At 41.2% G+C, this 26,386-nt stretch overlaps 1 protein-coding gene across 1 annotated transcript in view; it reads right to left on the bottom strand.

The window, feature by feature from the left end:
• SMC5 (structural maintenance of chromosomes 5) overlaps positions 1-26,386 on the bottom strand; it is a 3,018,525-nt gene that overhangs the window by 2,002,958 nt on the left and 989,181 nt on the right. The window contains exon 14 of the mRNA XM_044064368.1: positions 11,381-11,535. Coding sequence (XP_043920303.1) covers positions 11,381-11,535 — 155 coding nt within the window. The remainder of the gene's footprint in view (positions 1-11,380; positions 11,536-26,386) is intronic.

The following is a 26,386-nucleotide window of genomic DNA, read 5'->3' as shown; positions in this document are numbered from 1 at the left end:
CTCCCCCCTTGTGTAGTGGGATAACCGTCACTGTGCGCCATTCAGCAGGCACAAACCCTGAGGTGAGGCTATGACTGAACATGGTACTTAGGTGGGGTGCCAGTTCATTCTGTAGTTCATGTAGAACGCAGCGTGGGATGTTGTCTGGTCCCATGGATGCTGTGTTCTTGGCTTTGTGGTTTTTACCTGTGCAGCCGTGATTACAGGAACTTTGCATTTTTCTGGTATAGAGATGGGCTCTTTAAGGGGTGAGAGGGGGGTAAAGTTAGCACTGAACCCATCTGCCAGGATGTTGGCAATATCAGTTGGGTCTGTATATTTAGTGCCATTGTGCTGTAACTCAGAGCAGATCTGAGTGTTGCCATTGAGATTCTTGACATAGCTATAGAATGCTTTGTGGTTGTTGTTAGAATCAGTGGTGATTTTGTTTTCGTAACTAGCTTTGCAGGATTTTATCAGGGATTGCAGCTTCTTACCGAGGCTGACCAGGGAGCTCCTCCACTCATGAGAACCCCTCAGCTTACTCACAGCAGCACAGGCTCACTAACATCAAGCTTCATGGCATGAACATTTAGTGCTCCCACAATACGTCCGACATATAAGGCACAGCTGCCTCCTTCCTATCCTCCCTTTCCACCTGCTCAGGCACCCAAGCCACTGTTCAAGCTTGGGTACCTTGTGTCATAATCAAGGCTCTCTATCTATGCCACTGCACTAGCTATCAAACATGATTGTTTTCAACCACACCACCAAAAAAAGCAGAACTGTAAGAAATAGCTGTATCATAAGTAACAGGAGAGTAAGAAATACTGCATGTTTTCTGCTTATCAGCATCTGGGGATGTTTGTTAAATACAGATCTATCCTTGCGGAACAAAAGAAAAAAGTGATTATAACATTACCAGGAATGGCAACAGATTCAAAGATGCAACAGCTAAACAGCTGGAATTATGAGTGAGATAGGAAAACAGTAGCATATTTACCTTGAGTTACAAGGACCAAATGACTCAAATGCAAACAGTATTTGGTCTCATAGAGGGCCCTCCCAGTGGGGTTTAGTATGCATCAGTGTTTAGCTTTGAGCCCACTGCTGTTAATACTACAGAGAAGACAGATCAGCACGGCTGCTGTATGTAGATGATGTGTCATTACAGGCACACTGAGGAAGATCTTCAGCAAACGACAGGGTAATGGAATGCAAAACTGAAGGCATGTGCAATGAAACTAACTACAGATAACTCGGTTGTAATTACAGCAAATGGGGGAAATCAGAAGATAAGAACTGCGACAGAAGGAAAATAGAAGAATAAATTAACAGCTTTGAGTATATGGGAGGGGTGGTTGAAAAGAAAGGAAGCCTGAATAAGGAGGTCAAAGCTAGAATCAGAGGGGTTACATCCAAATGACAGGGTATCAGGGATACTGTATGACAGAAAAAATGTCAAACAAGCTGAAAAGTACAGTGCACAAAACAGTGATGTGATCAGTGCTACTTTATGGTACACAAAAAACTGGGCAGTAAAGGCACAGCAATTGAGGAAGCTAGAGGTGATGGAAATTAAGTACCTGAGACTGGTGGCAGAATGCACACTTTGGGCAGAAATAAGGACATCAGTGCAAAGACCAAAATAGCTCCAGTTGCAGAGAAGGTCAAAGTGAACAGATTATGGTGGTCAGGCATGTGTGCAGAAAAGCAGAAGGGAATTGGGTGAAGATGATTTGGGACAGATAGGAGGAAGGCAAGAGGAAGTGGGGGGCATCCAGCAAAGAGGTGGATGGATTGTGTAGGAAAAGACCTGAGACAGTCAGGTATGATTGTCAAATGTAAGAGAGTGGCACTGAATTGAGAAAGATGGTGACAGTTGACATAGAACACGGAAAAAAGTGGGAACAATGATGATTTTGATGATGACTATTTACTTTGAGTTACAGCAAAGTGAGACACAAGTTTATTTTAAATTAACTAATGCTAAAAAACATCCATATCTGTTTCTTTTTGTATGCATGACAAAAGCAATCATACATTTATAAAAATGAAAACAAACCATATTGACATAATTTTAGTTGCAAATCACAAACCATAATGACAATTTTAGTTGCAAACATTATTCATCACTTATAATCTATCCAGTTTTGTCAAACATTATATAGCTCATTCAAATCCTGCCTTCTTTTAATTATTTATTTATTTTACATTTGTTGACCAGAATTGTCCGACTAAGATGAAGAGCACTTTTTCACCAGAGGTCCGGAGAGAAAACCTCCAACATATTAAATAATTTTCATTATAAATTATCATTAAACAGCAATGTTACAGGATTATTACAAGACATTAAGTAGCAATACAATGTTATACAGTGTCAATAATCAGGAGAATAGCAAAAGTATTTTAAGATGTATAAAAATAAATATATCATTAAGATTGATTTATTTATTTTTATTTATTTATTTATATTTGTTGACCGGGAGTGTCCGACTGGACGTAGGTCCATTTTCACGGAGGCCCGGGGAGAAAAGCTCTACAGTTAAAATAAACAGTCAGTAGTTACATTGGATTACATAGCGATTAACAATTTACATAGCAATTACTTACAACATATTTACAGATGAAGAATATAGTACATCAGTAGACAACTAGTATCTTTATCTGTGAAGTACATAACAGACATTAACAAATGTTAAAATAAGAAGTTCCTGCTGTATAAGTACTAGGCTTATGAGTATCTGAGCTTGCTATAATCAAGGTAGTTAGTGGAGTGGAAAGAAAGGTAGTGGTTGGATGGGGTGGGTGATACTAGAGTGGGAGTTGCAAGGGCATAGCCAGCATGTTTTTAGGTGCCCTTTTAGTAATGTTTTGAAGTGGGTGCATGATGGTATGGAGGTAATTGTGGCTGAATATAGTTTTTGGGGTATATGTGATATGTATATATGATAATATATGTGTAATATGTGGGTGAATATAGCTTTTGGGGCAAACGGTTACAAAAACCCAGTTTTATCATAATGTAGTCGCATGAAGGCAAGACAATTACAATAGAATGTTTCTGTGAGGCGATTTGCTTAACAGATTTTAGAAGACAGTAGAAAGAGTAGTCAAGGAAGATTAGAGAGAGCTATTGAGAAGAGTGAGTTAAGGGCAGAAAGTAGATTAAGATATGAGAAGTAGGGGATGTTTAAGGAGAGAGTGCAGTGGCAGAACCAGTGACTTAAGTGCTCTTTGGTGGTTGTCTTAAATTGTTTAGGATGTGTACGGGTCCTGATTTCTAGTGGGAGCCTATTCCAAGCGATAGTGGAGTGATAGCTGTACATGTTGCGTCCAACTTTAGACTTGGGTTTGTAGTTTTGTAGTAGGCCTTGATTAGAGCTGGAGGGAGAATAGTAGGAGATGAGCGGGGATAGTGCTGGGCAGTAGGAAGGCTGGTATAGGACAGAACGGATGATCTGGAGCTGAGAGAGAAGCTGCTGGGTGAGCTTTAAACCATTCCTCCTCTCCATGTAGTGTTCTTCCAATATTCTCATTTTTTCTATGTAATTTGCTCCTACCCTTTTCTAAAGATCCCAATTCCAGTTTTTTTATCTCTGTTATTATATTCACTACTTTTAGGACAGTAGGTTTAGAATTTTTGTTAACTGCTTTTTTGGTAGCCACCAAATTAGACTCAGCAAGGCCTTACTATGTCAAAGCGATTCAGATTCTGTATCATCTCTCAGAAAAATCATTTCCTTAGTTACCAATTTTCTCTCCCAGTATGGAATCTTTAAAGTCCGCCATCTCATTACACTCCCAGAAAATATGTTCCAAATTAACTTTTTCTTCCCCATCACACCTCCAACATTTGCTGTCTTCCTTAATTTCTTTGGAGTCTTCTTGGACTATAAAAATACTTATGTAAACACATCTAAGCAAAGATATTAGATCTAGACTTGGTTAAATAGTTGGGAGACTTGCATATATTCACCCATTTTTTTTTTGTAAATTGCTTATCCACTCTCTCTTCCCAATCCTTTCTAACCTCCTCTGATTGATTCTTATAGTTATCATGCAATATCTTGTATGCTCTAATACCAAATCTGGCTTAATCTATTATTTTTATCTGTTACTGTTGTTTTCAGGTAAAACAAAAGCAGTTAACTCAATTTGTCACTTAATTTACAGCACTTTTTTAAAAACATAGGGAAGATGAATTTTTTTTTTTGGGGGGGGGGGGGGGTAAAAGACATTTTGACTACATCCAATAAATAAGACACAGTAGCTGCTTTGCTAACAAAAATTGCCTTCCCTTCTGCTATGGGGAGGCCTGTCACCTTGAGAGTAAAGTACCCTGTGATTTTTTCTTTCCAGAGCTCTGACTCCTAGATAATGTTCATTGTGGCATGGAGAAGCATCCTCCTACTGTAAAGAGTGTCTTGCCATCTTGTTGACCCCTGGTGAGTGTATCCTTGACTTTAGGTCCAAACAAGGTGTAGCCATCGTAAGGGGCATTAATGAAGACGATTTAAAGCCTTCCACAAAGTCACATAGTTGAATCCAGGCGTGGTGGTGAATGGAAATGTTGGTGCCTGCTGCTTTGGCCATACCATCAGCTGCATTAGAGAGCGGATGCATAGCGACATTAGATAAGGATCAAAGGGTGGAATGCTGGGAGTCCACCGTTTTCTGAACATCCACTGGCAGTATCCTCGAGAGGGACTTGGTGATCTCTTTAGTCAAGTCTCTCTGGAAACTTGTTAAACAGTCTAGATAGTTCAGTGACCTGAGTGTAAAAGTTGCTGACGCACACGTCTGCTTCTCAAATATGTCCATCACCCTAGATTCCCTATTAGGAGGATGAACAGATGAGCTTTCTTCTGATAGCTTCTTCTTGGATGCCACCATCATACCATCTACTGGTGGTCCCTTACTCTAGTGCTTCCAATCTGCTGGTGCGGATAAGAGTCTGCCTGCCTTCATAGGTATGGGGTCCACCATGTCAGGGTCCTTCAATGCCCATTGAGCCATAGCAGCAATAATGGGGACAATGGGTGGTACCCACCAAGGATGATGTTTGTCCAGTAACAAAAGCCTCCAGGAATACTGACTCATCTGTGAAGGTGTTGGGATGACCAACCCCCTCGGTTTCATTAATCTGAGAATGTCACTGAAGGTGTCATCTTTAGACAGGGAATGACAGTAACACTCAACTTGCTCCAAGTTAGTATCTTTGGTAAAAAAAACTCTGATAAAGAGTAGAGGTACTTCCCTTTGAACATTTTTCTGAGCACACCTAGTGCAGCATTAGAAGGGTCAGAAGAGGATAGTGAGCTAACAAAGCTAACTTCCTCAGAATCTACTGGTATCGACTGACCCCCATCAGACAGGATGAAGAGGGGAAGACACAGACTGCAAATGGGGTTTGAGAGGAACTGAACTGGTTGAAGGCACCTTGTCTTTGGAATTTGCCAAAACCTTTTCAAAAGCCTCGAAGGGCAAGGCTGCCACAAGTATGGAAGACTCCTATTCCAAAGAAGAGAGGGACATCTCAGCATCAATAAGGCCTGGTCCCAAAACCTACCTCAAATCCTAGCTACCTGGGTCAACAGCGCCAAAGGGGAAGAGACAACTTTGAAAATTTCGGTGTCACTTCACCACCTTGGAATCCGGCACTAAAACTTCAGCTCAGAGTCTCATCTTGGTCCGAAGGCATCGGAGTTTAGAGGAAGGGATACGGTTTGTGTCACAGATGTAAGCAACTCTGGTGCCAACAAAGATGCTCTGGTTCCAGTTGGGTCCAATAATCCCAAACCCAGAGGATGAGTCGGTACAGATTCTTGAAATGGATAAGCAAGTTGGCAAGCATTTGCTACCTTCCCAAGAGATATCAGGAAAAACCCAAGTTGCATCTGTATTCTCAAAAATGTCCTCATCATCTTATGGATGTTGAGCTCCATGAGACTTCTAGACAACTAAGTGGATGATGTAGCCACCGAAGATGGTCGTGAATACCTCCTTTCTTGTAAGACTGCAGTGAATAAATTAAGAACGAACCACCATGGACATCCAAAAACTCTTGAAATCTTTTATTAAAACGAACTCTCGATAAAAAGGAAATATTTGTGGCAAAATCCTTGTAGAAAAATATATAAAAACACAAAAAGGTCTCTCTGGAACCTTGTTAAACAGGCTAGATAGTTCAGTGACCTGAGTGTAAAAGCGGAGGAAGGAAAATCCCGAAAGCGCTTATCCATCCTGAATGGGGCACCTTTTTGTGCTTTTATATATTTTAAAACAAGGATTTTACCACAAATATTTCCTTTTTATTGAGAGTTCATTTTAATAAAGGATTTCAAGAGTTTATGCATGTCCATGGTGGTTCATTCGTGATTTATTCACTGCACTGCCTTTTCTTTCACGAAACACCCTCAGCTGCTAACAAGTTTGTTTTGGACAGTTTTCCTGTAAGATTGGTGATTGCAGCCTGGAACTCACCAATCCCAGTGCGTTGCTAGTGCAGGAAGGAGGAGATTGGGCCCAAGTCAGTGTAGGTTCCAATCTTCTGGGAATCTTAGGATTGGGACCAACCAAAGTTATTGGTTCCAGGGTCCTAGTCTTTGAAATCTTGGAGGGAGACTTGCACCTTTCCTTTTCTCTCTCATCCTTTTTCTTGTCTGTCTTTATCTTTTTATTTTTCTGGAGCCTTAGATTTGTACTTGTTTCTTTTAGAAGGAGAAGGTGATGGGGTAGTCCCTGTCTATGCCAGAAGGAGCCCCTTTAAAACTAGTCCCCTCTAATCTGGAGGGACCTCCTGGCACTCTACATGAAGGTACGTGGCATTAATACAATAAACACACCTGGAGTGTGGGTCTTGCGATGGAAGTTTGTGCTTACACTCCAAGCACTATTCAAACCCTGTCAATTCTGACATCCTGAACACTGTATTGAATAGAGGAAAAAGTAACCATCTTTTTTTTTTTTTTTTTAAATATATTTACAAACAGTTATAATAAGGAGAGAAGACTGAAGGCCTTAACAGCTAGCTACACTAAATTGTATAGAAACCTAACAACCAAAAAACTCAAATTAATACTAAAGAATATGGTGAGGCAAAAGCTCTCATGGTAGGAGGGGATTTGCAGTAACAAATAATAAAATTACAACTTACTTGCTGAAGGGAGCTCTTGTGTATGTCCCTATTGTTTGAGTAGCAAACAAAATCTCAGCATCTGAGGTACAACCTAGGGAATTATGGATAGGGGAGTAGTCAGAGCTCTGGATCCAATAAGCTTTGATATCTGTGCAGAGGACAGATCACATCGGTTCTGACAACCCACGTTTGAACAGATGAAAACAGACCACACTGAATCTTGACTGGTTTTCTGTTCATATATAGATGTTATGAAAGCCATTTTATAGTGCATTTCAGATTCATAAATGGACTACTGCGAATAGAATAATGTGATGTTATCAATGCACTGTACAATGGAGTGGGGCAGAAGGCAGCATTCATGTTTATTTATGAATAGTGAAAAGAGGAGTGGGCCCTGGTGTGAAAAGTGGCACAAATCATATCAGGCCCAACAAATATATAGGGCTGTCAGCTAGATATCTGGATATACTCGGAGAAAAATTATGTGACTGTATAATTTACTGTTTAGGAGATCTCTACAAAATAAATGTAGCTACCCAAATTCATAAGAAAATGTCTTTTGTATGCATCTAGTTAAATAAGGCTGGACCAATGTAGAAAAATATGCAACCAATCACCCTTCACATCTTCAGAACATCACTATCTTCTTATCAATATTACCTGGAAACCTACGGAATATTTTTCAGGTATGTAGGAAAAAATTAAGAAAAGCAAACCCAGGTAAACAACTGAATGTGAACTTAGGGGGACCACAACAGATTCTAGCCTCGGTCAAATTTAACATTTTGCCCTAACATCACAAATTTTCTAAGGTGTAGATTCACAGCACCCTTTTAAAAATAAATAAGCAGCATACACATTTCATTGCATTTGCCCTCCATCTATTACCCAAGGCCCAGCTCCGAGTAAATGGAGTCCAAAACGTTCCTATGTTCTCCCTTTTTTTAAATGTATTTAGTCATTGTTCATTACCCAAGATGATATACAGAGGGCCTACCAGTTTCCAGATTCTAAATAAAAGGCTACTCTGGCTTCAGAAAGTCCAAAGTCTTTCAATGATCCAGGACCCGAATCCCCACTGTTCAAGCTTCAAGATGCTGACATCTGAAGTTTACTTCTTCCTACAGTCATTCTAAGTTTCAATACCCCGAATGACCTTCTTTAAACAAAGGGTATTTAGCATTTTCTAATGGCACCTTGAAACCATACTCAGTAGATGTCATAACTGCATATATATTGTGTGGGAACTCTCTCTAGTGATGTTTAACTAGGATCTAAACAAAAATAAATCATTCTAATCAATCACCCTTCATCAGCATTTCACACCAGAAAATACGATCACAGCTCAGTATTTTAGCAAAATAAATCCACCGGAATAGCTAAAACCACAATAGTGCTTTATTGCAAATGAAAACAGCGGTCTCAAACGTCAAGCGCTTTCACTAGTCTAAGCTAGCTTCATCAGAACGGTTAAAACAGCTGATTACACTTTGTTTTAAATGACAAAACGCGCCAAAAAACTAAGAAACCATATTTAAAGCTACATAGTATTAAATAAAACTTTATACAGATGTAATAAATTCATTAATACAAAAATCTATATCAATGTTAAACATATATATAATTAAATGTATGTTTTAAAATAAATAAATACTTATCAATTATATGTTATTTAAACATTAATAAATTAATATTTCTGAAGATGTTATACAGATGCAAAATCTAATAAAATAATAGCACTTTGTATACCTCTAATTGATGTTCAACATCAAAAGGGGCTTAATAGTAAAATAGTCATTAATACCTGGTTTTCTAGTAGAGTCCGTTAAGACTTGCCAATATAACTCTCTGTAAGCTAAAAGATTTTTCATATTGCCACCTCTAGGGTTAATTCTAACTCTCTCTAATATGGCAAATTCAAATGTATGATCTTTCCCTTCTTTCATGATGTGCCTGGCTAATGCGTTTTTAGTGTCTTTATTTTTTATACAATATAAATGGGAATATATTCGTTGTCTTAAAAATCTTTCAGTCTTGCCCACATAAAATGAAGGGCAGACTGTGCACAATGCGATGTATACTACCATCCTGGATTTACAATTACCCTTAACTGGGTATATTTTAGTGCTATTCTCGTTTCCCAATATGATTGAACTCTTTGTATAAATACTATGACACTGTTTGCATGTCCCACATCTCGAAGTGTGTGTTTCCAGTATGTTTTAAATTACAGCCTATTTCAAGAATTCTCTTGACATTCATACCCATTTTGTTGACAAATTTGGGTTCTGCACCCAGTTTCTCACCTATTTCTGTATCTTTAGTTAAAAGGTGCCAGTTTTTTATGATAATGTTTTTAATGTATTGGCTGTAAGGACCAAATTCCAGAATGCAAGCTCTGTAATATGTATTATCTGTAGCTTGTAAAACTACTGGATTTGTATCTTGCTGACCTGTAATGTCACTATTTGTTGTTAAATTCAATGTGCTATAGGACCCAAGTAATGGTTTATATTTAACACCCCATTGACTAATCACATATGCAGAAATTTCCACCATCAAATCGTTATCATAACCTCTGTCCAAAAACAGAGAAGTAATATAGTCATTTGCCATATTAGAGACAGTTAGAATTAACCCTAGAGGTGGCAATATGAAAAATCTTTTAGCTTACAGAGAGTTATATTGGCAAGTCTTAACGGACTCTACTAGAAAACCAGGTATTAATGACTATTTTACTATTAAGCCCCTTTTGATGTTGAACATCAATTAGAGGTATACAAAGTGCTATTATTTTATTAGATTTTGCATCTGTATAACATCTTCAGAAATATTAATTTATTAATGTTTAAATAACATATAATTGATAAGTATTTATTTATTTTAAAACATACATTTAATTATATATATGTTTAACATTGATATAGATTTTTGTATTAATGAATTTATTACATCTGTATAAAGTTTTATTTAATACTATGTAGCTTTAAATATGGTTTCTTAGTTTTTTGGCGCGTTTTGTCATTTAAAACAAAGTGTAATCAGCTGTTTTAACCGTTCTGATGAAGCTAGCTTAGACTAGTGAAAGCGCTTGACGTTTGAGACCGCTATTTTCATTTGCAATAAAGCACTATTGTGGTTTTAGCTATTCCGGTGGATTTATTTTGCTAAAATACTGAGCTGTGATCGTATTTTCTGGTGTGGAATTATCTGTGTATTTGCTGGTGTTGCTCCACACGGGACGTGGTTGTTTCTGGTGTTGCTTCATCAGCATTTGGAATACCTTCTATCTCTTCAAAATGTCTCACAAAGCAGCTAGTGTTTCATCAATTACTAGCTGGTCTGATACTTTGGGGTTAAATACAAAAAAAAAAAAAATATGCATCGTGAGGCAAATGACTGACTAGGTACATTGGAGAACTAAATATCCTTTTGTATTCTTACTGCAGTCATACAAATCCACCCCATCCAAGGTTTCAAGTGAGAATACAGAGAGTAAAACAAACCCATTTCCATTTTCCAACCATTCCCCTACTTTGGTAAAGCGCAGTAGTGAAAAAAATTATAAAACATTTGTGCAGGGCCATTTTAAGCACAGACAACTTGTAGAACAGTGACCTACCAACAAAATTCTGGTGCTTCAAGCGTTCCTCCACACTGGTCACAAATCTGCTTTCTGCTCTACTAATATCTGAAGATTCCCATTACTTCTGGTCCTGTAGCAACATAATTTCCTACAGGTTTGCTAGTAAGAAGGCCTTTGTCTGATCCTAAAAGCACCTAGTGCACACATAATATCCATGTCTTCCCCCTTCCATTTAAATTAGAAGCCTTGCCAAACTCATGAAGGACCCCATCCCCCCACCCCCACATTCTTTCTTCCAAAAGAGAATAATTAAGCCACCTGCATGCATTGCTATCATGACCAAACTATGTCTTTCTGGTCTTAACATAATCATAAGGCCCATTAAATAAAATACAGATTTTAAGATGCAGAGCAAAAATAAACAGTGTTGCTTCAACAGAAAAAGAAATTTCAGAAGTGTATTTCTTATGACATTTTCAAAGCAGCAATGCAGTTTCAATAAACCCAGGTGAATTACATTTGCATTTTTCAATTACTTGCATGCACGTTTTCAGCTGCAGAAATAAAACTATTTTAGCAAGATAGGCATGTTTGAGAATATAGAAGTCTTTCCAAGTATTCCTCAAAAAAACAACTAGGGATGTAGACTGAGAAGTAAAGAATGTTCTTACCACAAGCAATATGGGTTCATAGACGTTTTTCTGAAACCTGTCTTTATTTTCTCTCAACCACATAACAGCATTGTAAGTATCTCTGAATCGCTCTCTAAGCTTTCCTTCTTTAAGATTCATCATGTCGGCAAGTTGTTTAAGGTGATTGGCCAATCCTACAAAGCAACATTAATATGAAAGAAGTTAAATTATCAGTATAACTACATAGCATTTTTAGCACAGAACAAAAATGTAAACTAATTCACAAAGTGAAAATAAATTTTAACTACCAGCCTACATTTTTCACCAATGCTTCAGAGGCTGCAGTACTGTGGGTATTAAAATACTTGGCTCATTTCCCACTCCGGTAAGACACCATAGAAAAATGTCCCAGAAATATTTTGACCCATTACAATCACCAGCAAACACTTAGAGAAAAATACACTTATTTGAAATACTTATCAGTAGCAGTTGATCTTAAAGAGTTCATTCTGTGGCAAGTACTGTAGGCTGAATTGTCATCAGGCTCTGAAAACATAATCCACACTGGCATCAAAGTGTTCTACTCTCCTGAATGCCAAAAAACATGGTTTACAAATACTTTGACCCTTGGAAATCACCAACACATTCTTGTGTAGAAAGAATACTGTTACGCAACATACTCAGTAACAGTAGACCCTAGAGAGATCACCCGAGTGGCAAGTACTGCAGAAACTTGACCATAAGGCTCCCATAACATATTCAATACTAGCGTCAAAAGGGTCAATTCCCCCAGTGATACAAGCATTTGAGTACACTTATGATTTCAACATGCTGGGCATGCCCCTCCTTCCTTAATGAATAAGCAATACTGGAATTCAGACATCAGGAGGCATCATCTATTTTAGTCGGTTATTTCATGCTTTCAGTCTGGGAGGATGTCCTACACACCAGTGACGGCATGGTAGCCTTCACAGGGGTAAGCACTACAGGCCTTGGTAAAAGTGACAGGGCTGAGACATAAAAGTTGCTTCCACGAATGAAATGCCCCTGGAAGGCGATGACTCTGGGGTCGTTCTCCTTCTGGGAGGGCTTCTTTTTAATGTATTCTCTTCGTTTCCAGTGGGATCTCTCAGATTTGTGGCTGCTGCTGCTGCACCTTTGCAATCAAGATGTACATCTTTAATGAGGGCTACCAGTTGCTTTTTAGCTTGGTCAGCTTGTAATACACATTCGCTTCTCTTTCTTGGAACTCAGCCCTTGGCTGATCTCACTTTGGATGTTGTGTTCCAAACCAAGCTCTCTCTCTCCAGTTTCATTCACTGGGTTAGACATGTATATTATGTCTCAGTGTGTCAAGACATTGATCAGAGCACCTTAACCCAAAGGACTCATCACTAACTACATTACAAAAAAATGGCCCCAATAGAATACATATTCAGTCATTCTGATATGTCTTTTTATTTAGATCGATGTCAAACAGGCAAATTCTCTATCATGAAATGATGTGCACATAATGCAGCAGTAAGAAATAAAAATGGCATGGGCGGCTGCCACCTTCATATCAAGATTTGGCAATGTCAGAGAAGGTAGCATCAAGGTGGCATGGAGAGATGCTCAGGTGTGAGAAGTTGGGCCAGATATCGGACTCTGACTGACAGAAATCCCTGTTCCTATAAAACAGTGAAACAAAAAACATTCACTTTACTCCCCAATGTGATTATAATAGCTTGTGCCATATTTATGTTTGCTGCACGGAAAGAAGACTTAAATTTTAATTTTCAAAATTTTACTCTTCTGTAAGAGACCAGTTGGCTAACTTCCAAAGCTTCACAGCGCCTTCCATGGGCTCTAGCCACTGCCCTGAGCAAAGCAAACATGATAAAGTCAGTGGCTATGGGACAAAAAACTCAAGAGCTTTCTTCCACCAGAAGGGTATTAAAACCCTGCTAAACAGGATCCATCCATCCATCCACACACCCTTTTTTCCCCATTTTTGCACATGGGGTCGGGTGTCACTTCTTCAGTGACAATCTAGAACCAAGGTTTACACTGCAAGGTGGTTAGCCTTGCCATGGTAATTCTTCCACACCATACACTCACATGCACACACAACTATGGCAAATTTAGTGTGTCCAATCCACCTACTGCATGTCTTTGAAATGTGGGAGGAACCCACATGAACACAAGGAGGGCATGCAGACTCCACAAAGAAGGTAACCCCAGCCAAGAATCAAACTGGGGAACCTCTTGCTGTGAGACGACAACACCATCAATCCAAACAGAAACCTCATACCATGGCATAAAGATAAAGAAAATAGGGGAATGGAGGGAGGGTGCTGATACTGCAGCAGTGATCTATTAGAAGACAGTACAGTTGTGTACACTTACCATAAATGTAGATGTTAGAGTGTATTCACAGTTGCAGTCATCACACTAGGGTTATCTGCCTGCAGATAGCCCTCAGTCGGCCCGAATACCAGAGTCTTAGTATTTCTGCGTCAGATGCTTTCGCTTCTTCCATGACGACAGGTCATCAGGGGTATAAAACAGGCAGCCGACACCATTACATCAGTTTTTCTTGCCCCAAATGTCAGGAGCCCCCAAACAGGGAGCTGGTATATGGTGGGGACCACCACCAGTAAAAAGTAAATACCAATGCCATTAGGAATGGCCATAGAGAGGAGAGGTATTAAAATAGAGAAAACCATGGAGGGAGGGAAAAGTACAGTTTTGTACCTACCATAAATGTAGATGTTCGAGTGCTAATACAGCTGCAGTCATAACAGATGGGTTTTCCTGCCATCAGGCAGGTCCTCGGTCGGCCGAATTCCAAAGTCTAGGTCCGGCGTCGGATGTCGTCACTTCTTCCATGACGTCAGTGCGACAAGGGTATAAAAGAACCAGCCGACGCCATTTTCTTCAGTTTTTCTTGCCCCAGATGTCAGGTGCCCCCAGAAGGAAGGCAAAACATAAATTTATGTAATAATGCAATGCAATAAAATCAAAAAACAGTAGTTGCAAGCAAATACACCATAAAAGAATACCCCAATCATGTTGTATGAGGAGGTGTTGGCCATTAGGCCTGTCCCAAGAGGGGAAGGAGGGAGGGAAACCTGGACTGCAGCTGTATTAGCACTCGAACATCTACATTTATGGTAGGTACAAAACTGTACTATGTTCATCGTGCATACAGCTGCAGTCATAACAGATGGGTAGAATCCCAAAGCTAAAAAAGGGGTGGTAGGCACTAAGTGGAACTAGGAGGAGCCAGGATGCCCTGCAAGACTGCGGTGGCAAAGCCCGCTCTAGATTTGGAGTATAATGGTAGGTGATCGTGCTTGGAGAAAGTATGTACAGAACTCCAATTGGCTGCTTCCAAAATATCTTTGGTAGGAACCCCCCTGAGGAAAGCTGCAGAGGTAGCTGTGGCCCTTGTGGAGTGAGATCTGATGCCTGTAGGTACAGTTTTACCATGAAAAGAGTAACAGAAACGAATGCAGTGGGCTATCCATTTTGAGATTGTCTGTTTGGAAATAGGCTTCCCTTGAGCACCTGTTGCATAGGACACAAAGAGTTGCTCTGATTTTCTGAAAGGCTTTGTTCTGTCCAAATAATAACGGAGCTGTCTGTAAATGTCCAAGGAATGTAGTAGTCTCTCCCCTTTGTTTTGTGGATTAGGGTAAAAGGTAGGTAAGTGGATAGCCTGATTCAAGGCTACCCTGGATACTACCTTTGGCATAAAAGAAGGGTTGATTCGTAAGGAAACTCTGTCCTGATGGAAAATGATGAAAGGCTGCACACCCATGAGGGCTTGTAGTTCCGAAACCCTGTGTGCTGAGGTGATAGCCAGAAGGAAGGCTGTTTTCCATGACAAATATTGCAGTTCTGTTGAAGCAGCTGGCTCAAAAGAAGGCAGGGTCAGTTTTTCTAGAATGAAATTGAGGTCCCAATGCTTCCTTGGGGGTTTTATATTCTTAGCCCCTCTGAGGAACTGTCTTAAGAGAGGGTGAGAGAATAATGGAGGATCAGTGTTGTATTCTGCAGAAATGGCTGAGGCATGGATTTTGATGGAGGAGAATGAAAGTCCACTGTTTAGCATCTCAGCTAGGTACTGTAATATTTGAGGTAAATTCAGTATTTCAGGATTCTGTCCCTTTTTCTGATTCCAGGCACAAAACCGTTTCCATTTTGCGGAGTAGGCTTTTCTAGTAGAAGGCCTTCTGGCCTCCATAATGACATCCTGCACCTCCTTGGAGAGTAGGGTCTGTTTTGGATTTAAGGAATCCTCCATGCGGCTAGATTGAGTGTTTTCAGCTGACTGTGAAGAGTTTTGAAGTTGTGCTGAGTCAGTAGAAGAGGCATTAGAGGCAGGATCCATGGTGGGGAATGCGTCAGGCTCCTCAGGAGTGGGTACCAGTGTTGTCTTGGCCAGTCTGGAGCAATGAGAATCAACTTTGGTCTGTCTGCTCTGGCTTTTAATAGAACTTTGGGCAGCAGAGGAAGAGGTGGAAAGGCATAAACTGTCATTGTTGTCCAACTGAAAGAAAGTGCGTCCACTTTCCAGGCCTGTGGATGAAAGGTCCTTGAGCAGAATTTTGTCAATTGGTAATTTCTGTGGGAGGCAAAGAGATCTATGTCTGGCCTTCCCCCATGCTTGAATTATCTTTGTAAAAACTTGAGGATGCAACTTCCATTCGTGTGGATCTGTCATATTTCTGCTTAGGTTGTCTGCCAGTGTGCTTTCCTTGCCTGGCAGGAACTGTGCTTGAAGTTGGATTCGTAATTCCAGAGCCATGTTCCAAAGAGACATGGCTAGCCTGCATAGGGGGGTACGAATGGGTTCCTCCCTGTTTGTTTATGTACCACATCACTGTGGTGTTGTCCGTCCTTATCAATAGCTGGCCTGGATGCAGTAGGTCTTTGAAAGCCATAATAGCATTTATTACTGCTAGCATTTCCTTTTGATTGATGTGTAGGTGCTTTTCTTTTTGGGACCATTTGCCCTGAATGCACCGATCTGTCATGTGCGCCCCCCAGGCGTAGTCCGAGGCGTCTGTTGTGATGACTTGATTTGCTTGAGGCTTGCAGAATGGGAGACCTATGTTTCTTTGGCATGCTTGAGCCCACCACAGAAATTCCTTTTGAAGACATGGAATAAGTGGTATAACGGTTTCCAAATTGTGGCTGTGTTGAGACCATAAGTTTTTTAGGTACCATTGAAGTTTCCTCATATGCAGCTTTGCACATGGGATTAGTAGGATGCAAGATGCCATGAATCCCAGAGCCTGCAGGATTTTCCTTGCAGTCAGCCTGGTGAAGGTTGCCAGTTTTCTGAAGTAAAGAGTTAGTTGCCCTTGTTTCTCTGGCGTGAGCTAGGCCATCTGTGTGTTTGTATTCAAGCTGGCACCCAGGAAAATTATTGTTTGAGAGGGTATTAGTCTTGATTTCTTTTTGTTGACTGTGTATCCCAGAGAATTCAACAACATTATTACAAACGCCAGGTGTTTCAGAAGTATGTGTTTGCTGTCTGCTTGGATCAGGCAGTCATCCAAATATGGGTATATTTGTATCCCTTGAAGTCTGCAGAAGGCAATTACTGATGCCAGGCATTTCGTGAACACTCTGGGCACAGTAGATAAGCCAAAGGGCAATGCAGAGAATTGATAATGGGTTGAACCTGCAAGAAATCTGAGGTATCTTCTGCAATCTTGCCTGATTGAGACATGCAGGTATGTCTCCTTGAGGTCCAATGTTACCAGCCAAGACTCCTTGCCCAGCATGGGAAGAAACTACTGTAATGTGAGCATCTTGAATTTTGGTACGAGTAAATATGTGTTTAGGATGGATAGGTCCAAAATAGGTCTCCAATCTTTGCCCTTCCTTGGTACCAGGAATAGTCTGGAATAAAAACCTTGACCCTGTTCTTGTGCAGGTACCTCTTGAATAGCTTTCATGTCCATGAGATCTGAAATTTGTTTTTGTGCCTCTGCCCTTTGATTGTGTGGCAGGTTTGGCATGCCTCTCATTTTTGGAAGGGTGTGAAAGTGGAATCTGTAGCATCTGTCTATAATGTCCAGGATCCATTTGTCTTTTGTGACAATATGCCAATTTTTTGAAAATAACGCCAGTTTTCCGCCTAAAGTTGCTGCCGACTGAGCCTTGCTTGGCATGCAAAGGGGAAAGTCATTGTTTCTGCTTTCTGAATGGCTGTGAACTGTCCTCACCACCTCTTGGTGTAGGTGCTTGCCATTGTCTGCCTCTAAATGATCCTTGAGATTGCCCTCTACCCCTCGGGCGCCTGTATCTACCTCTTTGAGGTCTGTCCGTGGCTGGAAAGGACCAATTTTTTAAGGCCAATTTCTAGTGAAACGTGGAGGTTGTACCTGTAGGAAATCTTTCACTGTTTGCATTGATTTTGCCTTTTCCTCCATTTTCTTTAATACCTCCTCAGCCTTAACTCCAAACAATACATCTTTTTGAAGAGGTGCATCTAGTAGTTTAGCTTTGACATGATCTGGTAAGGTTTGTTCTTTGAGCCAAGCATGTCTACGTATGACTGATCCTGTAACAGCAGCTCTACATGAGGCCTCTAAAGCATCAAAAGCACATTGCAAGGTATGTTTACCCACTTGCTCTGCACTATGCAACAAATCCCGCAACTCCTTCAAGTCTGGTTGTTCAGGTTGTGACATTTTGTTTTTCAACTGAGATAACAAAAACTGTTGATACTTTAACATATGGAACTGACAGTTTAATGTCCTCATGGTTAAGGTGGCCGAGGTGTATACCTTTTCCCCCCACCTTTCTAAAGCTCTGGAATCTCTCTCTGAAGGTAATGGATTTTTGGCAGTGGAGGCCTTAATTCCCTTGGGACCCTGTGAAATGGTCTCCGGGTCAGCCGCATGGCTTTTGTATAGGAATTGGTGTGAATCAGGAACCCGGTAATACCGGTCAGGCTTGACTGGAGCTGGAGGTAAAGAATCTGGGTTAAGGCTGGTCTCTGAATACACATCATCTAGTATGTCTAAAACAGGAGGGATAGCCAGAGGCCTGTGCTGAGGGAGCAATAGGAAATCCCTGAGCCTTTTCTTGGAGTCTGAGTAATCTTGGCCTTCCCAGTGGAAGTGTTCCCTCAAGGTATGCAAAAGAGTAGTCTTCAGGGGGGGGAGACAGAGGGAATGGACTCCTCTGCATCAGAATCTTCAAAAGGGGAGTATGATTGTTCCTGGTCATCAGAATGTTCTGAAGTAATGGAGGCCTGGTCCGAGGAAGGGTATTCTTCCTCCACTCTGAGCCTTTTGTCCGAGGGGGGTTGGGAACCCCTGATAAGAGTAATCAAATCCTCAGCCATTTTAAGCATCTGCTTTTTAGGCATGGGGCCTTGAGAAGGGCCCTGAGGAGCTTGTCTTTTAGAATGCATGGCTGCTTTAGATTTAGTGAAAGCCTTAATGGAAAAGGAAGAAGAAGGCCTGAAGACACCTTGAGAGGTGGCAGGCCTGTCTAAACTCTGAGTTTCCCCGCCAAGAGTGGCTTCGGTATCTGTAGTCGGGGTGTGGGCCGAAGAGCCTGCGACCTCGGGCACAGAAGACACCGCGAATGAAGTGTCATTGGTAGTCAGGGGCTGCGTAGGAGCCTCGCTGAGAACCGGAGCACCAGTAGTTGGCTTTAGCTTGGTGTCGGTAGAAGTCGCGGACCTCGTATGTCGGTCCTTATCTTTGCGTCTTTTACTCAAAACTGGAGTCGGATTATCCGACGACATAATGTAATGAAACTTTTTGCCAAAATAGTGTTGGGTGAACTCCGCCAGACGCTTAACAGTGCGTCTATTGAATGTAGCACAAAAACGACAGGCCGAGACGTCGTGGTCTGGGCCTAAGCAAGGAATGCAGAGGGAATGGAAATCCTTATGCAGTATTTGCTTCCCACATGAAATGCAATTATTAACTTTGTCTGACATCTGTCTGAGGCAAGAAAAGTTTCCCCAACGGGGTACTTAGCTTTCAAGAAGACTTCGGTTAAAAAATATTCGTAATCTCAGGAGCTGGCCAACAGGCACTTGCGAACTGCTTCTGCTTCGGGCACCGCGCGGCAAGAAAGACTGAAGAAAATGGCGTCAGCTGGTTCTTTTATACCCGTCGCACTGACGTCAGGGAAGAAGCGACAACATCCGACGCCAGACCTAGACTTTGGAATTCGGCCGACCGATGACCCGCCTGACGGCAGGAAAACCCATCTGTTCTGACTGCAGCTGTATGCACGATGAACATCCACGACTGCAACAGTGAATACACTCGAACATCACATTTATGGTAAGTGTACACAACTGTACTATGTTCTTCGTGTTTCACTGTTGCAGTCATCACATTTGGGTCGATTCCCAAAGCTGAGGAAGGGTGAAGGCAGTCAAGAAGTGTTAGGGCTGGCTAGTAGGCCTTGCAAGACTGCAGTAGCAAATCCAGCCCTAGATTTAGAAGGTAGGTAAGTGGTAGTGCTTGGTGAACGTGTGTACAGAACTCCAGGTTCCAGCTTCCAGAATGTCCCTGGTAGGGACTCCCCTGTGAAATGCTGTAGAGGTGGAAGTAGCTGTAGTGGAATGCGGTCTGATCCCCTGTGGGGTAGGTTTTCCATGGTGCCTGTAGCAGAAATGGATGCAGTGTGCTATCCATTTGAAAATGGTTTGTTTTGAAATGGCCTTACTCTCTGCCCCTGTAGCAAAGCTAACTAGAAGCTGGTCAGATTTTCTGAAAGGCTTAGTCCTGTCAGGGTAGAACCTGAGCTGTCTGAGCATGTCCAATGAGTGCAGGATCCTTTCTCCTTTATTCTGAGGATTAGGGAAGAAGGTTGGCAAATGGATGGATTGGTTTAGAGCCACACTGGACACCACCTTAGCCATAAAGGACGGGTAAGTCCTGAGGGAAACCCTCTCAGCATGGAAAAGAATGAAGGGTTCAACAGCCATCAGTGCCTGTAACTCCGACACTCTTCTTGCTGAAGTTATGGCTAAAAGCAAAGCGGTTTTCCAAGAGAGGAATTTTAACTCTGGCAGCAGGTTCAAAAGGGGGGGAAGTGTGCGCTTTTCCAGTACAAAGTTAAGGTCCCAGGCAGGGGTGGGTGCTCACCTATGAGGCCTTAAGTTGTTAGCCCCTCTCAGGAACTGTTTGATGAGAGGGTGAGAAAATAGAGGTGGCTCAGTATTATAATGAGCTGAGATGGCAGAGGCATGAATCTTAATGGAGGAGAAGGATAGGCCTCCGTGGAGTAGCTCTGCTAGGTAATCCAGGATTAGAGTTAAGAAGGGCACTGCTGTGTCCTTCCCTTGAGACTGATTCCAAGAACAATATCTTTTCCATTTTTCAGCATAAGATTTCCTAGTATTAGGCTTTCTGGCTTCAAGAATGACGTCCAGCACCTGTTTTCTGAGGGCTGCTGGTGGGGTAAATTCAAGGGATAAACCAGGCTGCAAGGTTTAGGGTTTGCAATTGTGGATGCAAAATCTGTCCCTCCTGCTGAAACAGCAGGGTAGGAGTCTGGTGAAGGTGCCAGGGTGGCACTGTTGTCAGGCTGTGTAAGAGTGGGTACCAGTGCTGGCATGGCCAGTCTGGGGCAACAAGAATTGCCCTTGGCCTGTTCTGTTTTATCTTGAGTAGTACTCCTGAGAGACGGGCCAGAGGGGGGGAAGGCTTATTAAATTGAGAGGTTTTCCCATTGAAAGGATAGGGCATCCACCTTCCAGGCCCAGCTGTGAGGGTTCCTGGTGCAGTATTTGCTCAACTGGTGGTTCTCTGGGGATGCAAAGAGGTCCACCTCCGGTGTTGCCCACCTCTGGATCGGACGGTTGAAGGTGTTGGGCTCCAATTTCCACTCGTGTGGGTCTAGGAGATTTCTGCTTAAGTCGTCTGCCAGTGAATTTTGTTTGCCTGGCAGGAATTGAGCTTGTAGATGGCACTTGGTTGTTCAGGGCTGTGTTACACAGGACCATGGCTAACCTGCAGAGTGGGTAAGAATGGGTTACCCCCCTGCTTGTTTATGTACCACATAACTGTGGTGTTGTCTGTTTTTATAAGCAGTTGTCCCAGAAGGATTGGGGATTTGAAAGCTGTCAGAGCATTCTGTACAGCTAGCATCTCTTTTTGATTGATGTGCAGGAGAATCTGGCCTGGGCCACAATGCAAAGTATGCTTACTAAGGTTTGTAGAATGCATTAGCTCTTGTAAATCTTTATTTTCTGCACAATCTGGAAATACAATTTTTTGTTTAATTAGTTCCATAATATGTTGCTGGTACTTCAGCAGGTGAAACTGGTAATTCAATGCCCTGATGGCAACAGTTGCAGAGGTATATAACTTTTTACCCCATCTGTCTAAAGCTCTGGAATCCCTGTCCGAAGGGGTAGGATTTTTGGCTGTAGTAGCCTTAATAACTTTAGGTCCCTGGGAAATGGTCTCTGGATCCGCAGTAGGATTTTTGAAGAGAAATTTGTGGGAATCAGGTACTCTGTAGTACCTGTCAGGTTTCCTATGGGCCGGGGTAATGTATCTGGAGTAAGACTGGATTCCATAAAAACATCTACAACATCCAGGACAGGGGGTATAGCTAGAGGCCTGTGCTGAGGCAACTCTAAAAATTCTCTGAGTCTCTTTTTGGACTGAGGGTAGTCTTGGCATTCCCAGTGGAAATGCTCTCAAAGTATGCAAGGTTTCACCAAAAGAAAAATCCTCTGGAGGAGAGGCAGAGGGAATGGATTCCTCTGCATCTGAATCCTCATAGGCTGATAAGGGCATGTCCTGATAATCAGAAGGGACAGAGTCATCGGACTCCTGGTCTGTAGAATCAGAAGGAAACTCAATTCTTTGTCACTTAGCAGGGGAAGGCTGGCTTCCCCTAATTAGGGTAATAAGGTCTTCAGCCATTCTAAGCATTTGTTTTTGTGGCATGGGAGCTTGAGCATGCACTTTGGTCATCGGTTTTCTAGGCATAGTGTGGACTCTGGGCCTAAGTAACTCGGTTATTTTGGCTAAAAACGAAGTCATCAGTTTGATTCGAACATTGGTAGGATGGAATACACTCTCAGAAGCCGGTGCCTGCACAGCGGTTCCGGACCCATCCGATTTAGAGACATCCGTAGGTTCCATAGTCGAAGAAGCATCTCGCAGAATACCGGACTACAAATGGGTCTCAGCAGAGGCCTGCGAATCCATAAAAGCGGGCATCGGGGGCTGCATAGGTGCCTCACTGAGTACCGGCGGACTGGTGACTACCTTAACTGAAGCGTCGGCAGTTTTGGACCTATGAGGTCTGTCTCTGTCTTTATGTTTTTTTGGAAGATCAGTAGACGGATGGCTTATCAAAGCCATTTCAGAATACGGAGAACGAGAGCGAAAGAATTTAGCAACAAAGATAGCCCCACGGCGAATGGTTCGGGTGTTAAACAAGGCACAAAACCGACAGCGAGGGACGTCATGGTCTGGGTCTAAACAGTTGATGCAGTAAGAATGAAAATCTCTGTGAGGTATTTGCTTTCCACAGACAAGACAATTGTTAACTTTTTCTGACATCGGTTAGAGCAAGAAAAAAGGATCCCCAATGGGGTACTTAGCTTTAAAAAACTTCAGGATTATAACTTGAAAACAAAAATTTCAGGTAGCGGCTGACTGGCACTTGCTAACTGCTTCTGCTTCGGTCTCCTCCACGGAAAGAAAGACTGATGTAATGGCATTGGCTGCCTGTTTTATACCCCTGACGTCAAGGAAGAAGCTATAGAATCCGACGCAGAAATACTAAGACTCTGGTATTCGGGCCGGCTGAAGGCTACCTGCAGGCAGATAACCCTAGTGTGACGACTGCAACAGTGAAACATGAAGAACATCTACTGTTATGGTAAGTTTACTTAGAAAACTGTACATTGTTTAACATTAGATCAATGTAACAGTAGGCTAAGCTACATGGGATAAACTCCAGAGCTTTGACACTAAGGGAGGGAAGGCAGAAAATGGACCAGTACCCAGGAGCCTGTGTAGAACAGCCCTAGTAATGTCTATAGAAAGAATGTAGTTTGTAATGTTTGGTACAAGCACGTACAGATAACCAAGTTGCTCCTTCTAGAACATTTCTAGAGTCTACTCCTTTCCAAAAAGCCAACAAAGTAGCTGAGGCCCTACACAGTGGGCCCTAACAATGCCTAGAAGCATCTTATTATGGTGTGAATATCAAAAGGCAATAGCCTGGGATAAATATCTTTAAATTATTTTGACACTGCTTGTCCCTTTTTCTAACCTTTGAAGGAAAAAGATAGCTGGTCAACAATCCTGAAGGTTTTTCTTCTGTCAGTACACCATCCAAGTTGCTTATGTACATCCAGAATATACAGAAGTCTTTATTTTTTATTTTTTTATTTTTTTTTTGGATTTGTAAAGAAAACAGGGAGATGAATGGCATAGCTTAATGTAAACTCTGAAACAACCTTGGGCATGTGAGACGTGTTCTCAAAGTAACCCTACCTTTGACTTCAAAGATGGCCTTACACTGAGTAACAGCTTAGCTCTCCCAGTGTGAAAACAGAAACTCAACAGAGAAGTCCAGTAGACTTTTGGGTTTATGGGTAAATTTCAGTAACTGGCTAGTAAGTGTACTACTAGGATGCCAGGAAAAAAGAAATACAGAACACCTAGAAAAAAATCACCTACAAAAAGTGAAGAAAGAAGAAGAAATGCTGACTGGGGAAAGTTTTACAGCTGTTCAGCAAAAAGCAATGCAACCTCCACACAAGACTTCCAGTAACCTACAGGAAGATATAGGAACTGTACGCAGACCTGGTTAAAATATACAAAACATTGATGGAGTATATCAACACAAACAAAAGGCTGGAAAGAGTGGAAGAAGCTTTAAACAGATACGTACACGAGGTGATAAAGTTGCAAATGGAGGATGAAATGAAGAAAAGGCTGGCTGTCTATAAGACTGCTCAGGAAGAAATGTTTCTGAAAATAATAGAATAAGAGGACAGAGCATGCAGGGAAAACATGAGATTTTCAGCTATAGAGAAGCTGGAAGGAATGGACTGCATTACCTTTATTGAAAGCACAAATAAGCAACTGGACCGGTATTCCACAGCAGTTGTTGTTAGCTGAAAGTGTACATTGTGCATAATCTCCAAACCTGGCTATGAGAAAGCAACCTAGACCTTTAATAGTAAAGATACAATCCTACCAGTAGCAGGAGTTTATTCTGACAAAACTGTTGCTGAAGGACAAAATACTAAGTGGGAGACAGCAATGTGTTTGAGAAGAATGGTTATTCATTGTACATGAGGCAGAAAAAGAGTAAATTAATTCCACTATTCAGGGATGTCGAGACACGGGTGTGAGATTCAAACTGCTGTATCCACCTGTCTTCAAGGTATTCTTCCCTGGAGAGAGAAAATCATTTTTGATGAAGTACATCCTGAGGAGGAAATACAAAAATGTATTCAACAAAAACTGAACTGTGAAACAGAAGGAGATTCTGCTTCTTGTTGTTCTGGTAATGAAGACCACAGAGAGACTGTACCTGTGAAACATTTTCCACTGTTTCCAAGGAATATGTTGTAGACAAGGAAGGAGCACATGAGTTGATTAGAAGAATCAGGAGTACTTTGGAAATGAAGCAGAGACAGGATATGGGAGATGAAGATGAACAGTAATAAAAGCAGTAACAATGTGGGATTATAATCAATTATATTGTATGCAGGTTATCCATGCTAAGATACATGATACAGCCTGTGCTTCTACAAAGTGCTAACTGGTTTTGTTGTATCTTTATAACTCTCCCAGCTGGGAAACCCCTGCATGCATTCAAAGAACATTATCTCCTAGCCGGTTTCTCTTCTTTTTTTCGCCTCAGCCAATCACTCTCCAGCAGACTGTAACCAATTTCTCTTTATCAGACTGTCTCCATGGCAATATGAGAATCAGTCAGTCAATGTCTATCAGATTGTTTCCAAAGAGACATGAGGGCCAGATACAGAAATGCTACTAAGCATGCATTCATTTCCCAGAAAACAGCTGCATAGTAATCAATATTCTTTATCATCTGCTTGCTTTCTCTTAAAACTTGTTACTAAATCTAACCAAGGTCCTTAATCCAGTCATTCCCCATGTAAGAGTGAGAAAAAAACCCATTGATTTTTCTTTTGTCATGCTCTCTTAACCAGGCTTTCTTGTTACATTGCAGTCCCTACATTTCTTAAAACTGAACAAGGACAGAAGGGAGAAAGAAAGGGAAAAAGGAACAGCAGCACCTACTTACAATTCCCATTACAGTTAAGAATAACTGAGAAAATGTAACTTTATAGCAAGCAAACAAATCTATAACAAAAATAGTATTAAGGAAAAAACATTTTTTTAAACTTGGTTAGCTTTCTCCTCTCCCATCCCTCCCCAAAGCATTTTTCTAAATATTAATGACTTGAAGTAGGGCATATGCTTTAGAGTCCCCCAGAAGTCCAACAAATTCTGAAAAAGTCCAATATTTCTAGATTTTCTTGTTCTGTCATATTTCACAAATATATTTTATTTTAAATTTGTTGACCGGGCTAGTCTAACTGGATATATGTCCATTTTCAGTACAGGCCTGGGGAGATGAGCTCCAAGACATGAACAATCAAAATACAAATACAAACAAATAGCAAATAGCAAAAAAAAAAAATCAACAACGGTCACTTTAATACATAAATAAATCAAATCAAATAAATAAAGTAAATGATAAAGATACAACAAAACCAGTTACCACTTTGTAGAAGCACAGGCTGTATCATGTATCTTAGCATGGATAACCTTTCTTTTAGGTTAACTCAAGTCTGTCCGTGTGGCTGTCAGTTTGGGACATTTGTTCCTGTTAGGGGGTAAAGCTTCAATATTTGAAGATGTACATCGTTTTGTGTAGCAGTATTAAATTAATAGGTTTCAGGGCATATTGGGGGGGTTCTTTTTGTGTTTGCGGGTTTCAGTAAAACAAAAGTTTTGTAAGATGTGACACAGGCTCAAATGGATAAGACAAGAAACCACTATA

The sequence above is a fragment of the Protopterus annectens genome, chromosome 2.part2 (assembly GCF_019279795.1).
Source record: "Protopterus annectens isolate FY-2018-M chromosome 2.part2, PAN1.0, whole genome shotgun sequence".
Taxonomy (NCBI): Eukaryota; Metazoa; Chordata; order Ceratodontiformes; family Protopteridae; genus Protopterus; species Protopterus annectens.
This window is presented reverse-complemented; position numbering and strand designations above follow the sequence as displayed.